Source organism: Alligator mississippiensis, chromosome 4 (assembly GCF_030867095.1).
Source record: "Alligator mississippiensis isolate rAllMis1 chromosome 4, rAllMis1, whole genome shotgun sequence".
Classification (NCBI taxonomy): Eukaryota; Metazoa; Chordata; order Crocodylia; family Alligatoridae; genus Alligator; species Alligator mississippiensis.
Window position 1 is genome coordinate 143,053,314 of NC_081827.1, and position 16,587 is coordinate 143,069,900.

The following is a 16,587-nucleotide window of genomic DNA, read 5'->3' on the forward strand; positions in this document are numbered from 1 at the left end:
CCACAAGGACCTGCACAAAGACCACAAGGACCTGAACTGTCTAATAGTTCATTGAGCCCTGCCAGTGAGGGCCCGGAGGCATAAAGAGGGTCACCTGGGGAGACCCAGCAGCCCATGGCCCAACTGCCACGGAGCCACCAAGACAATCGACCACCTCCTCTGGCTCTGCATCTGTGCCAAGGAGGTATGGAAAAGGGTGAAACAGCTTTGTGAAGCGGTGACTGGCGTCAACCAGCTAACCAGAGAAGCGATGCTGTATGGGCACCTCGCCAAACACCAGGGGAACCCGTTGGCCTGTTTCAGCCAGTTTGCATCCTGCATCAGGAGCGCCCTGTGGGAGGCCAGGAACTTCCTGTTGTACAGGTGCATGGATGTAGAGGTAGTAGGCTGTGTGAAAATGGCTCTGAGCATTGAGTTTGAGCTGCTAGCTAGACATCCATGTCAGAGGCAAGATGAACTCTTTGCTTGAATGGAAGGATACAGATCTAATTCAGAGACAAATCTGCAAATCTGTGTCTGTGCTTATGGATGAGATTACTTAGAAATAAGGCATATAGGGAAAAATCAAAGGGATCAAGGGCACAGCCTCATGGGACCCCTGTGGAAAGCTGGAAGACAGGTAGGAGTATCCTTCAAAAGAAACAGATGGGGAGTCATTGGTGGGAGGGGGAAAGAAAGCCAAGAGAAGAGAATCACAGAAGACAAAGCAGTGCAACATTTCAAGAGCATGCTTACCTGTGTCAAAAGTGGCTGATAAGCCAAGGAAGATGAAGACAAAGTACTCCCTCTAAGTTCTGGCCAGGAAGAAATCACTAGAAACTTTGATGAGAGCTGTTTTTTTGAGTGCAAGGGGGGAAAGGCATTTTCAAAAGGTTATATTCTGGAACTGGAGAAACTACAGAAAGTCATTGTAAACAGCACATTCAGTGAGGTGAGATATGGAAAAGAGTAAGTTGTTGGAGCAGCAGATGGAAACAAGAATGTTATTTTCTTTTAATGGAAGAGACTAACACATGCCCATTTTGTGAGAAGAAACAGCCAGAGAAGAATTAGAGGCTATAAAAAAAAGTAAGCAAAATAAGCTTTGTTATGCTATTGAGATATGGACTGATGCTGTAAAAAATTGACCAGAAAAAAAAAATGTAAAGACATTTATGTTGTACCTCCTGGGAGTTGTATTCCTGCATTCCCATTTTCTTCCACAGGGAGCATGTCTACGTGTGCAAATTATCTGGGAGCATTTTAGTTTTGAGTAAAGTATTCGAGAGTAAACTTTCCCGGGCACGTGTCTACATGTGCAGCTCCACAGTCAAAGGGCCAGCACTGGGAGATCTTTCTCTCCTAGTCAGAGTCCTATGATCGTGGGACCTGGGCTGAGAGATCCTTCTCTCCCAGTGCCAGCTCCGTAGTTGCAGAGCTGATGCTGGAAGGGAAGGATCTCCTAGCACTGGCCCCACAACCGCAGAGCTGGCGCTGGGAGAGAAAGATCTCCTAGCCTGGGTCCTTCAACCATGGGGCTCACAGTTGCGGAGTGGGTGCTGGGAGCTCCTTGCTTCCAGGGCAGGGGGACATTGTCCCTTCCCAGGATCCAGTGGCGGAGCCCACTCCAGCGGCAGGCAGCTTCCAAGAGCAGGGAGCAGTCTCCTGTCCCCAGCTGCCTGGCTGACCAGGAACACATTTGCTTCTACTCAGGTATCAACATGTGCGCTTCCACGCAGTAAGTAATCTTGAGTAAATTTGTGACTTGCATGTGCAGGTAGCAAATTTACTCATGATTAGAGTCAACTATGGTGCAGCAAGCATCTGCACATGTAGACATGGATGCTTATTGGGCAGTAATTAGCTCTACTGTGCATTAAAGCATCTCATGTTGATGTGTGAGGATAGGTTTCTTGTTCAGACTGCATCTCTCTGGAGGATCCTACCTCTCAGAAAGCCTTGCTACACTTTATTTGAACCCCTTTGAAGAAGACATCTAGATTTGTTTTCAGTATCTGTGACCCAGTATCTGTGATCTGAGTCCCATTGGCTTTCCCTGTGAATATTTTACTATTCTCTAGCTAGGTTCTGTCCTTAGCTTACCCAGCTATACTTAAGTTTGGCTTAGATGGGAGAACACTGTGTGATCGAATAGTCTATATTGGCTGCAATGCTTAACCAAAAAATAAGTCTAGTAGAACGCCAACCTTAATTTTGAGTATCTTCACTTCTGACAACATATGACTCTGTCATGCCAACTGCTGAAATGTGGAGTCAAACCTCAGGACTTAGATTTTGCTCTATGGCTGGGCAAAGAATCTCCCACCTGGTGCTCAGAAATGTATGCAGAGCTCAACAAAAGGAGCAAATGTGAAATTTGCTTTAAAATGACCAGTGCTGAACAGCTGGGGAAGATCAAATGGGAAAGGCTGGGAACAGCTACAGAAAAGGTCCTTTTAGGCATCGGCACACAAATGGCACAATGGGTGGCCATTTTCTACATATCTACACATTACTTCTGGAAGCTAGGAACAGTAGCTACTTGCACCTAGAAAAACTGTGAGCAGGAGCAGCCATGAGGGCCAGGCACTAACTCAGGAATATACTGTAATAAAACAGTATCCCTCCCAGACAGCTGTTGAATGCCTCATGAAATCTCATGTGCACACTATTCCTGCCACTTTGTCAGCCTGTAGCACCTGCTGCCCTCATCTTTCTTTGCTTTGTTGGATCACAAATAACAAAGCTTAGTGCTCAAGCCACAATATGGTAACTGGGTCATATGAAACCTACCAAGCTTAGATTTGGTTAATTGTTTGCAAAAGAGAGCTAGATCCAGCAAAATGTAAAATTATTTTAAAAGAAGATTTGAAAGGCATTCTAAATAAAATTCTCTTTGCCACCTGTGCTTTTCTTCCCTGATCTTGGGTTGGCTGGGATGGATCACACAACTAGGCTCACATGGTATGTATTCTACTTCCAAAACTGACTAATCTTGCCTTATGTGGTCGAAGCCTACCAGAAGCTATTTTCATTCTGGTTTACAGACAGAAAGAATGTATTTTGCAAGCTGTTGTAAAAAGCCATTATTTCTTTATTTACAAGTTGCAAATAAAATACAATAAAATAAAGCACAGATTCAATGTTCTTGCAGCCCAGTCTGTCACCCAGCACTTCAGCTCCCTGGGTCCTGACATTCCTGACAGGAAACTACAGAGGAGAATGTTTTCTTTGTTTCTGCTTCTACAGATGATAATGCCTTCATGGCAAGTTGGCAAGGATATGAACATATCTCCTGCTCTTTTGTCTGATATCTTGATTCTCCCACTCCAGTTCTAAATCCTCTAAAAGATAGTCTCCACTACTATACATGTACAGAAAAAAATATTTAACAATTAAATATATTTTTTCTCACTATGCAATTATACTACACTTCAGAAAAACTTCAGTTTCACTATTTTTAATTCCAGCAACATGAAGATCAAACCAGAATTACCCAGTGATGAAAATAGTTGGAATGAAACAAGATGAATACACAATATTCTCTGCCCAATGAAATGTGTCTCTTTCTCCTTTCTGCTCAGCAGCCATGCTGGCAACTTGATGATTCACTTTCAACATCCTCCATCTGCAAGCTGGCAACATCATTCTGTCAGCCAAAGAAGGCAGGATTGTCTAGTGGTTATAGCAATTAGCAGCTGGAACATATTCAGATCTCAGATGAATTGCTCACTTGTGGGACTACTGCCTCATATGTTACTCTCAATAATGCTGGCAATAGCTTATGTTCACAAAAAGGCTCAATCCTGCAATGTGCTAAGCATGCCTCAGAGGTGGTAGGCATCCTCAGTGATTTATAAAACGAAGGGGAGTTGATCACAACTACTCTCTCACAGGACCAGTTTCACAAAGAGGCAACTAAATCCCTGGGTGTCTCAAGGCATCTCATTTGACCACTTTGTGCATCAGTCAGCCCAGCTAGACAATTTGGCAAGAAGCAAAATCTGATGGGGATTGAAAAATAGATGCAGCTTCTGAGCTGACCTTCTCTTTCTTGGGTAAATAAATACTTAACTGAAAGCATTACTTAAATGGTGGTCTGTGTATACTAGTGCTTTGGAAAAGCTCTTCTATTTTTAAAATGTCAACGTCTGTAGACATGGCAAGAAAAATCACCAGAGCATGCAGAAGGTAATATAAGAATGCATATACTCAGCAGGGGTCTGCTCACATGGGCTTCAGTGGGTTGTGCTGACACTCACTAGCTGTAAATCTAAGTAGAAATTATCTCTTATAGTTCTGTTTCAATGCAGAAAATGTTCTCTCTTTCCTTTCTCACCACTTGAGAAGACTGATTTAAAGCTCTCCAAAGCTTTAATAAAGAGATCCCTGGCTTGGATGAAGGGGAAGAAAGGTAATATCTAATGGGCTGAAGTCTGAGCTCCATTTACAGCCCTGTAATGCCTTCAGTGGAGTTACTCATGATCTATGAGACAGACCTGTAAGTGAGATCAGGGCATGTGTGTCCCATACTCAAATGTCATGTGATCTAATAATAGGTCTCTGTGCTAGAGACCCCCATACAACAGCAGTCTGAAATGGTTAAGGAAGGATCTAATTACCTCCCCATCTGTAACTAAGAAGTGGATTAGAAACAGCTGCTATTGGAGACTGCAGCCAGGCAGAATGCAGTAGCAGAGGAAGATGCTGGAGACTGCTCTGATGACACATCTTGGAAGATGCAGTAGGAGGACTGAGGAAATGAGAAAAGCAGGTGAACAGAGGTAAGGGGTCTGGTGGACACTGATTGAGCCCTTTAACTTGCTACCATTTTTATAGTATAGGGGTGCTCAGCATTTTTAATTCATTTACCACACATGTGCAATAATAATGCGGTTATTTCTATTTATAGAGGTGAAATCAAGGCCCAGAAAGTGAAGAATGCTAAAAAAATGGGACTGGATTATGCAATGCATTTAACACCTATGTGCCTGGTCCTGTAATAGACAGCAGCATCCTGAGTACATGCAGCCCATGGCGAAAGTTAGGCACCTTTAGAACGATCTCTACAATCTCCAGTATTTCAAGCAGAGTGCTGTGAAGAGCTAGCCAACCAGAAATGCTGAGGCCAGGGGCATGTTTTAAGACATGTCTTTCACTGGAGCTCAGAGGCTTTAATGTTACTGACAGACTGATCCCTGCACTTGAGTTATAGCTAAGCCCCCTCTTAAAGGTGGACTTTCCTATGAAAATCAAGCAGGGGTCACTACTGTTTTAAAATGGGGCTGTAGAAGGTGATGGTTATGCCCCCATTCATGGAAATCACCCAGAAAGTGGGAGGTTCAGGTTCAATGCCTCCCTCTGCCTGAGAGGTTTCAGATCTGCACCTTTTGCCCCCAGGAGGGTGCCCCAACCGTGGGGTTGCAGGCTGTTTTGGTATGGGATCACATTCCATCCCCTGGTCTTGAAGCTTTTCAACTTCAAAACTGGCTCAGCCAAAAAGAAGGAACAAGTGGGAGTGTGTGTTGTTAGTGAAGCAGTTAGGGCACTTGTCTTACACTGGGGCATTCCAGCTTGCCATCCCTGTTCCACAGACAGTTGATGTGTTTTAGCAATAATGGTTTCATGTAAATATGTGAACACTCCACCCACATAAAAACTGTAACCAGTGGAGACCTACCCCATCCTGGCCCTCCCTGGTTCAATTAATCTTTAATTTTCACCAACGCATCATCGATTTCATAGACATTAGGGCTGGAAGGGACCTTGCAAGATCATCAGGTCCAGCCCCCTGCCCAAGGGGCAGGAAGTCAGCTGGGGTCAAATCATCCCAGCAAGATAAGCATCCAAGCATTTCTTAAAATAGTTTCTTCAATAGTAGGGGTGAAGAGTGCCCATGCCCAGAATAGGCTGTAACTTGGTGGTTGGGATCTGCCAATGGAGTGGGGAAATGTGGCCAGGTAGAGGAGAGCATTGAACCTGTTTCCCACGTCCCCAGCAAGTGCTGTACTTATCACATTACTACATACAGAGTGGGTATTGGTAGCCATGTTCTAAAAAGAAGTCAGTGGCTGGAACTTTGCCATAGTGCCCAGTTCTTTGGGCACATGGTAGGCATGCTCTGAGAATATCTATGGAGTTAGATGCTCTCAGGAGATGTTTAAAGGAATACTAAGCTTTGGGATCCTGAGCTAGGCATATAGTTGCTCAGTCAAATCAAGAATCACACATTTTGCTATGACACATGCAAACTGTAATGCTTCCTGGGCATCTAAAAAGTAAAACCCAAGCCAAACTTGGGTACCTACGGTGTTCAGCCACCTATAATGTTAGGCACCAGTGTTGGGCCTAAAAGGAAAGAGGGTATTCAGGGTCACAACTTTTTGGACTGGCATATCTACTATGGGATTCTGGTTTTGGAAGACCTAGAGCCAGTGCCCTGCTTTACCATAGAATTCTGTACAAGTCACTTCTTAGGATCTGACCCTAGCACCCTGACCCCAGCCCCATGTACTTAGTGCCCCATAACTGAGAATTTGGTCTCTTTGCCTAACTCCTTTGCAAATATATGGTTACTGGAATCATTGCTGTTGGTTGGAAAACCAGGACATTAAGATTTTATTTATTATGATGTAATTTTTCACACTCTTAGTACAAAACTGAATTATCTTTCATCTCTGTACTTAGAGTATTTACCAAAGCCATGTTGGCAATGGATGACAGCCTGGATCTTCCTTCTTTCCAGTTCTGATGTCTAAATTGCCCAGCTCTTGATTCAATGAAATCCAAATAAATCCATTTTTCAGCCCAGCTTCTCAAAATGAGACTCCATTTTTTGTTTTGCAGACTGAAAATAGGACAGTTTTAGCTGTTTATATATAATACCTGTCTCTTAAGAGTCTCTCAGCTAAGGAACTAGAAAGTGTGGCTTTTGAGGGTGGGTTGGAGGGAACTCCTGGATCTCTGGGTTCAGTTCTCCTTCTACCTCAAAGCCCAGATGACTTTAAATTGAATTCTTATAGATTGAATTGTAGCTGCCATTGTGCAAGTACTGATGGGTGAGGAAAGTGCTTGAGGCGTTTTTCTACTTTGTATCCCTGCACAGCACCTGGATGTGTTTCCCAGGTTTGGTATACATCAGAGTTTATGGAAGGCAGCATTTCCTGTGAGCCAAGCCAGGCAGTTCTGTCCCTGTCCAGAGGCATGGGAGTGCCTGCTACATTCCAGTTAGTGTCATACTTCTCTGAAGGGTTGTTACAGAGGTGCCAGCCCAGTTCATGGTGGAGAGAAGTCCCATCTCACCCTTAGGACTCATGAGTTCCCTTTCTCCTAGACAGGGATGTGTCTTGTTTTATTAAATTCAAAGATCCTTCCCAGAACCTGGGAAATTAGGTTATTACAACCTCATTGTTATTACAACAACACAATCCAAGCTGACCCTGCCCTTCAGTCCTGAGAGTACAGAGCTGAAGGAAGGGCTGTGTCTCCAACACTCCCAGAGCTATCAATGGGAGCCAGCAACACAAAGTGGTTCATTCACTTGTGCTTCCAGCTTCAGGAAATGGGCTATAATGAGTCTGCTGAATAACAGCCAGCACCTCTGCCCAGGCTCTCTAGATTAAGTATTTCTGGCACTGCTCTCTGGAGCGGTGTGCCTAGAATATTGCTTAGCTTCTCCATGCGCTGAAGCCAGTGCTGGCAGCTCTGGAGGGAAAGAAAGTCTAAATCAAAGTCAGGCTAGTGGGCAGCAGACCAAATGGCAGAGTTGTTCTGTGAAATTGAATCTGAGGGTAAATGACTTCTCTGGCCACCACCACCTTTGCTAGCAGTGAGCTGAAAGCTCCTTAAGTCAGAGGAAGGATTGCTCCCTACTTTCTTCCTGGCACCACTGGGGCCTGGAGGGTAACAGATGTGTACCCTCCATTGTCCCACATGGAGCAAGGAGGACTAGAGGAGGAGATGAGACACAAATGGGAACAGGTTTAACCAAAAAGAAGGCTAAACTTAATCTTTGCAGTGTTTCTTGGAACTACCCCACCCAAAAAAATAGCCATGGGTGGATCCAGGATTTTTTAAAGGAGAGTACACCAGCAACCAGTACTGCAGGGTTGGCTGCACCCTCCACTTCCAACCTCTCCCTGCCCCACAGGTAGATCATACCATAGGAGCAGCAGACCTCACCTGGGTTTTAAGTTCCCAATGCATTATGACTCTCCCCCATCCCCTGCTGTCAGCACCCCTCCCTTCCTGCCTGTGCTTGAGGCACATTCCTTCTTCTCCCACCCCTTTCCCTTGACATTTACTCAGCTGGGCACAGAAAGAGGTTGAGATCTCCCTCTCATCACTGCTGCTGCTGTCCTAGCCACCCCTGCCCCACCCCAATCAGGGCTGCTGGAATTGGCTGCGTGGGGAGCTGTTCCATCTCCTTGCCCCTGCTCCCAGGATGTAGGGAACCAAGGGGACCGAGCAGGGAAGAGGAACCTGCCCCCACCACTGTCCCCACTGAGCCTGGCTCCCCATAGCCCAGCTGGAGTGGGGCCACAGAAGCTCTGGAGCTCCCCCCTCCCCCCACACCCAAAGACAGCAACAGCAGCAGGCAGAAGAGAGCAAAATTGGAGGGGAGGGGAGGAGAGGTGCTCCAGGACAATGGAGAGAGTGCAAAGGGCAGGGGTGGGGGGTTGGATTTTGACTGCTTTCAGGGCTCAAAATCCTCAGCTGCTGCTCTTGTGATCACTATGATAAGAAAGTGGGGGTGTGACTGTGCCACTGCACCCCCTCTGGATCTGCCCCTGTAGTTAGCTACTTTCAACACAAGATAGGACTACATGACTAAAAGGTGTGATTCAACGTGGTGATTGCCAGGTCTCTCAAGGGAGTGCATGGTCTCCGCTTTAAAATGCGGGTTCTATCACAAACCCCCAGAGCAGACATTGCACAGCATCCTTCGGCCCATAAAAATCCCCTCAGGGAAAATCATGCATAATGTACTACAAAACCTTGTAGTTGTAATTATTCTGGACACTGACAACTGTGCCATTAGTGCACAGCCCAGTGCTGTCTGGGAAATGGATTGGACAAGCTAGTTGACATTTTCTCTAACTTCCACATTATGCACTGCTTTCTATTATTCTCTTCCTTATTACTAAATTAAAATATCTTGCCTTATATTATTAATGCAAACCCAAAATATACATGTTATTCAATGGAGTCAAGCGAATATTGTAGGAGATGCCTACACTTTGGGAATGCCCTGACATTTTAATATTTGACTTCACAATCTGAACAGTGTATTAATTGAGTGGAGATGGAGTGCATTTAACTCCACTCTTACAGTTTTCCACTGAGCTAAATTTATGTTCTGCACAGCTGATGTGAGGGGAGAGCTGGCGCTCAGCCATATTTCAGTTTTCTCTTAATCTTGGATTTGGTTAGAAACTGAAAAGTCCCCCCTCCCCCCAACATTGAACTAAAGCTGCCTGGAGGTTTCCCTGTTACAGAAGCTGCAGTGGTCCTAGTGGAGGCAGGTGAAGTGAAATGTCATACAGTTTGCACTGCTGCATAGACAAACTCAGCACCACCTGAGGAATCTTTGTTTGTGTGTCCAAGGGATGACTCTGGTGCTATTTGTGGCACAGGCTAGCTGTTTTGGACTGGATCACAACTGGAGCATAGAGCAAGGACCTAGTCAGAGTAGCTCACCTCTGTCTTGAACCTAACGGGCACTGTAAGCTTCTTTTCTCAACAGTTCCAAGTTTCTGGGAACATACAGCAGACCACTCATTGAAGTCAAAAGGCTTGTGGCAAACTGCTCTTTCAACCGACTCAGTGGCACCATACCTCAGTGAGAGTTACAGAACCTGTTGTGAGCACCACTATTCTGAAAAACATAGCCTATGTCCACATCTCCACAACCTATCTTGTGGGCAAACAACTTCCAGTGTAGTGTTCTGCAAATTTAATGGGCACAACTATACAAGACACTGACTGCACAGTAGCTAAATAATGCTGCACAGCACCAACTGTGCTAATATGCTACTGCACAGTATTATTAGGCTACTGCACAGTAGCATCACTTAATAGGCATTTGCCAGTGCTACTGCTCAGTAACTCTGGTTATTGTGCATTTATTTAGTTCTTGATTATGCAAGTACTAAATAAATGTTCAATAACCACTGCACAATAGCATCTTGTGTAGATGCACCCAAACATAGGCAATTTAACATACAGGCCATCTGGACCTGGGCCCAGGGGCCCCTGCTAACAAAGGCTCCTGGATGCCTAGGCTTCCCCCCAGCATGCCTGACCCCATGCCTGGGTTCAGTGTTGGCAAGTATATGAAATTTATGTTTCAGTTTTGACCCAGTTCACATAAGTCGTCTTCCTATTTACTTTATATTGCTCACTGTAACTTGCCAGTGAGTGAGTGTAAACTGAATCTCTCACCTCTGCAGCAGCAGCACTAGAAGAGGAAAAGAGGAAGGGGTTCCTTCCCCTGCTGGAGCCCAGCTCCTGTGGGGGTGCGGAAGGCCCCCCAATCCTCTTCTTGCCTAGGGCCCCAAAAAGTCTTCATCTACTTCTGCACCCAATGGCCTTGTCCAGACAAGTGCAGATGCTTGGTTCCCTGTGGGCAAGTAGCAGTGGTGCACCTTGCGCAATAGCTACTTGTCCCTGGGGAATGCCTGTGCTATGCATGCTTTAGGGGGAGGCAAGTTCCCTCAGGAGTAGTAGGGGAGACTGGGGCCAGCACTGTGTTGGCCCCAGCAGCCTTACTTGGGGGGCCTCCCAGGGCTGCAGCTGAAGTGATCCTGCCACACAGAGCCTGGCTAGCAGCCAGAGCATGGCTCTGGCTGACCTGGCTCTGCTTTTCAGCTGTGCATGCTGCTTGGGCATGCGCTGCTCCATTTTACTTTCCCATGGGTTTTTTTTTGACCTCTGGATATCCTGACTGTGTGGTATGTGGCACTGCAGACATGTTTGCAGCGCCACATACTGCATGACCACACTCCTTTGGATGCGCCCAATGAGACCAAGAATTCTCTTTTTGCTTAGTACTTTTCATCAATAGATCTCAGAGAAAATTATGACAGAGGCAGTAATATTGCTGGTGGGGAAATTGAGACACAGGGTGCACCTACATGAGATGTTTACTGCAAAGCAGCCCAATTAGTTCTGCAGTAAACATCCCAGTATCTACACATGCAGCCTTATTAGGTCACAGTAAACTAATAAACTCCACCTCAGATTAGTACTTTTTTAGTGTGCAGCAGTGCATGTGTAGATGCTGATGAGGCTAGCTGGAGCATGACCTTCAGTGCAGGGGCTGCCTGCAAGGTAGCCTGGCACTGTAGCACCTTTGTGTGCCAGCCAGTCCCTTTACAACATGTTGAGCTGGGTCAAAGCAGCCCTGGGCTGGCAGGCTGACCTCCCCAGGCCCCCTGCCAGCCAGGGCTACTCTAACCCTTCTCAATGTGCTGTGGTCCTGGGCGCACATTCAAGTGTGGTGCCCAGGAGCAATAAACTTCAGCATGATATGCACCAGAGTTTATTGTTTTGAATTAATTGTACATATAGAGGTGCCCACAGAGTCGTTAAGTGGCTTTTCCAAAATCACCTTGTGGCAGAAGCAGGAATAGAACCAAGGACTCATCAGCTCTAACCAGTGCTGTGTAAGTGAGAAAATGCTACCTCTTTCACTTACAAGGGATATTCCTAGAATGTTTCTTGCTTATGGTGAGTTTATTAGATGCTAAAGGGGCAAATCCTGTCCTACTGTAGAGAGACAAACTCCTAGTCATAGGCCAGGGATGGGTTCTGGTTCAAAGCTACAGCAGCTCACACAGATATTGTACCCTTTCATCCATTCTGGGGAGGGTGGCCAGTGGATTAGCATGGCTACAGATCCCTAGGTTCTCCTGTTCACGCTATACTCACCCTCTTCATTTCAGGTAACAGAAAATGAGACCACAGATCCGAGATCTGTAGTACACAAGGAGCTCATAGCCACCTGTGTGGTCTTCTAGCCTCGTGTCTACTAAGGACTGGTAAAAAAAAAAAGGGGTTTTCCTGGCTATAGAAGAAGGCTGGGTAAGTGGTTAAGCTATTACACCGGGGTGCAGGGATCGAGGTTTATTTCTTGGGATTCCACAGACATCCCATAAGTCTTGGAGCAAGTCACCTAATCTCTCTCTACTCTCCTCTTTTTCTCCCCTCTTCCCCCCCTCAATAAAATAGGGATGATATCTACTTCCTTTCTCTCTAGGTGCCATCTGTTTAGATTGTATGTTTACAGTGCAGGGGTTTCACTTTTGCTGCATGCTTGTACAGCAATTAGTGAAACAGGAGCCTGATTTCAACTGATACATCTAGGTTATGCAGTAATAAGAATGAGTCTGTTACATCAACCAGAGATAAAACTCCTCCACATGGCTAAGTATAACCACTGGTTCCATAAATCACCCAGGCTACCCAGTTATGTGTATAACCTGGCTGTGACAATTATGGGAGTTATAAGATCCTTTATGCCTTTTCTTTTTTTTCCACACTACTCCCTTCACCTGAAACAGCCTTCTGCTCCCATGTACTGTACATGCACTTTCTTCACTTGAAATCTCACTTCTTTTGACCTGTTTTCCACTGATCAATTTCTTTGTGATACCAAACATCCCTTTCTTTTGTGCCCAGTGACTTTAAAATTATAATCCAAGCAATCCACATAGACGCAGCATCATGAACTTTTGGGACACTTTACATAACTACTTTCTCAAGAGCATTTTCCTTTTTCACTCTGCTTTTTGTCTGATTAGTTTCCATTCCAGAGAACATTGTGCTGAAACAATTGCTATGCAAGTAGTCCCCTCAAAGGATATGGCACTTTCCCCATGAACAGAGATTGGTAAAGTTAGCCCTATTGGCATGAACACCTCCCATCTCCCCCTCTCCGCAATGTGTGCATGTACGCACACACATCTAGGGGTTGGTTCGTGAAAGTAAAAAGCTACAGGTTTTTTTTTAATACTGCATGCTCCTCAAGCAGGCATCATGGACCAAGCCTGACAAACCTACCCTGAGTGGCCCTCCCCCCACCCGCCCCCGTCAACTTCAGTGAGGGGTCTGTAAAGCACTATGCAGAAACATATCCAGGATGGTGTAGAAATGTAGAAGGACTCCTTGAATATATAGGTCTTTCTATACATACTGTCATGCAGGACTCTAATAAACTTTGCATGCATATGGGTGTGTGAGAGAGAGATTTGCAGGACCTGATCCAAAGTTTACAGAAGTCAAAGGCAAGACTTTTTTATTTGCACGAGCCTTGCGACAGGTTCACAGTGTACATAAAAGTAAGGTAGTGGTAAGATTGTCCACATCCATGAAGCTGACAATTTATGAGCTTATTACTATTGACTGGGGTGCAGTAGTAGGGCAGTTAAGGTTTCTTGCTACAGAAGCAGAGGTGCTAACTCAAGCCTTGATCTGACTTTGTGTGGAAGGTCACCCTCACTTGATATAGCTACTCAGGGTAGGTTTGTCAGGCTTAGTCCATGACGCCATGCCATATATCTTCACATGGCTCACTCCTGTAAGTAAAGGGTTTCTCATAATGGGTCTGTATTTTTAATGATTTCTCTTTTTTAAACTCTATGAGCAAAATATTTGACATATCTTAGACTTCACTGTCTTTGGTAATACTCTTTCCATGGGGGGGGGGGGGGGATAGATCTCTCCATAGAAAGGCCAAGTTAAACAGCTCACATTGCCTCATAAGGAATTTTTAATCCATCTGAGTGAGATCCAGAAGGCTTTAGAATAATTTGGCAGAGGGGTGCTTTGGCCATTTGGTAAATGTTTTCACTGTTCATCTGTGTGTTCATCTAACGTTTTTATATAGTGCCTGTCACCATGGTACCTAAGTGTTGCAGCAAATCTGAGAGCTGAAGCCAGGCCATCAGTTGGTGTAAATTCAATGAAACTGCATTGGCTTCTGTGGAAGTCATTTTATAGCGGCTGAGAATTTAGCCCTACACAGACTTCAATCAGAGACGAGGGCAAGTGAAGAGTTGGGGTCCCGGGGCACCTTCATGTCTCCAAAACCTCCATTAACTTAGGCAGACCTAAGAGCAGAGGTGAGGGCACACTATGCAGCTAGGTTCACGGCCCACCTTGGCATGTTATCCTTTTTCTGTGTGAAGATGCCAGACTAGTTTCAAAAGTCTGGTATATTTTTATCTGTTATATCCCCTTCCTGCGCTTCCTGCGTGGGTTTCACTTTCATTTAGAAAAAAAGAGATGTTAGCAGCTGAGAGCAAATAAGTTTAGGAAATATATAGGGAGGTGTTTATCCCAGGTAGGTTTGGGAAATATTTAGGTAGGTGCCCTTCTTAGATCTCTGCATAGACCAGTGCAGCAGAAAAATGTCTAACTGCAAGGCTGGAGGCTATAATTTTTCTCTCCTTTCACAGATCTGGCTCTTGCATGTATGATAAGGAGTGAAAACACAGCAGTTTGATTTCCCCCCACCCCTGTAACTAGGATACAATTGCTCTTGGAGTGGAATTGTTTTGGGTAAGAAAAGCTTTGCATTGCTGTGCTATGATTTTGCAGGCACAAGGCAGCACAGACACACACACGTACACACACACGCTTATCCATATCCAGTTTCCATAGAAGGCGAAAGTGACAGGGCTGCCATGCCCACATTTCAGGACAATCTCAAGCCCAGCTAATCACCAGCTGTGCCTCTTCACTGCTGCCTCCAGTGCTGCCTGGGACCCTGGGACCCCTGGCACGAGCCGTGGCATGAGGACTCTGACAGTTTACAGATGTGCAGCCTGACTCCTTGCTATTTATAGACGCCTTTCCTGCAAACGTGACTGGAGGGGGCCGGAGAGCGGCAGCAGGCGTGCTCCAGGCTGGATCACTTCCATGCTGCACGGGGAGGGGGGAAGAGAACTCGGCTCTGCTGGGGGCAGAGCCCCGGGGAAGGACCTGGGACACGTCCCGTTCCCCCCCCCCCCCCCCCCCGCCCCGGTTTTGCACAGATCGGGGGGCACCAATGTGGGTGCAGAGTGGAGGGTGCACAGGCATCTGGGAGTCGCCGCCAGGCAAGCGACCTCCCTAAGTCCTTGGCAGCCTCCCTGCAAGGAGCCAGCCTGGGGTGCGCTCAGCAAAGTGCTCCGGAGGGCTCCCCGCGGGAGCTCTCCGGGGTCCTGAAGGGCCCCGATCCCGTCCCCTCCCGGGGCAGGAGCTGCCCAGGGTGCTGAACCCCCACCACCTCCCACCTTATCCCCTCTGGAGGTTGGGGGGAGCCGAGAGCTGGCTGCGGGGCTGCGCTTCCACGCCGGAGCCCCGCTTCCCGGGCTGCACACGGGGCAGCCGCCTGCTCCGTATTCAGCAGGAGCACCGGGCTATTAATAGAAACCGGGAGTTTGGCGCGCGCTCAGCCAGGCTGGGGCCGCATCCTGTCTCCCGCCTTGCTCGAATCCCTTCGCAGGGCAAGGAGGGAGCTGCTCAGCCCACTCCGGGGCTGCAGAGGGTGGGGAGGGGGGAGGGTCATTGTCCCCTCTCTGCAGCACCAGGAAGCAGCGCCAGGGCGGCCCCGCGGGAGCTCTCCGGGGTGCTGAAGAGCCCTTTGCCGGCTCCTCCCCGGCAGGCGCTGGCCAAGGTGCTGCAGCCCCACCTCCGAGCCCCGCCGGTGCCTGGACGGGACCGAGCAGCCTGGGGCCAGGCCAGGCTCCCCCGGGAAGGGCCGGCCACACTCCGCGGGGGCGGCCGCGCAATGCCGGCGCGCGGCGGCAGGCGGGAAGGCGCCGGGAAAGTTTGGCGCCGGTTGCCGCGGGGCAGTGGCCGTGTGGCCGGGCCGCGCCTGCCTTACCTCCGTGCTCTCGGCCGCGTTCTCCGCCATCTTCCTCCGGAGGAGCAGGCAGCGGGAGGAGTGTTTCATGCCCATAAGAGCCAGCCGGGGGGTCGGGGCTTGGGGCCGGGGGAAGCAAGGTGCAGGCGCCCGGCGCGGCGCGGCGGCGCGGCGCGGTGCTCTGTGGCCGGCCCCCGCCGGGGGCTGTCAGCATCCGAGGGAGGCTCGCGTCCCCTCCTGGCTCGGCTCACAGGCGGGCTCCGGCTCCGGCTCCGGTTCCGGCCGCGGCGCTGGCGGCGGCTGCCCCCGGGCCGGGCACGGCGCTACAAGGGGCAGAGGCGCCAAGTGCGGGGAAGTTGGGCGGGCAGCGGCCCGCTGGGCATCGCGCTGCCCTGGGGCAGAGCCAGCCGCGGGGCAAGGAGACCATAGCCCCTTGCTCGCCCCCCCGGCCGCTCTGGTCCCCGCGAGGGCTGCCGACAAACTTGCTCGTCGGGCGCTCGCCGCCGCCTCCCCGCGCCCGGCTCGAGGCGGGAGCTGCCGTGTCCGCTTCCCCCCGCCCCTGCCCTGCGCCAGGACTTGCTCTCCCGGATCCTTCTGGGGAGGCGCGGTTATATGGACCCCCCCGCGCCGCTCCGCCGCCCCCGGCTCTGCCCCCTCCGCGGGCCTGCGCCTCCATTCCCCCGCCCCGCGTGTGTGTGTGCTTGTGTGTGTGTCTGTGTCTGTGTCTATATGTATGTATGTGCTCGCGTGTGTGTGTG

General features: G+C 48.3%; 1 protein-coding gene across 1 annotated transcript in view; it reads right to left on the reverse strand.

The window, feature by feature from the left end:
* Window positions 1-15,880, reverse strand: part of PRMT8 (protein arginine methyltransferase 8) — a 108,578-nt gene extending 92,698 nt beyond the window's left edge. The window contains exon 1 of the mRNA XM_006265394.3: window positions 15,851-15,880. Within this exon, the coding sequence (XP_006265456.2) occupies window positions 15,851-15,880 (30 nt within the window). The remainder of the gene's footprint in view (window positions 1-15,850) is intronic.
* Between the last annotated feature and the right edge of the window lie 707 nt (window positions 15,881-16,587).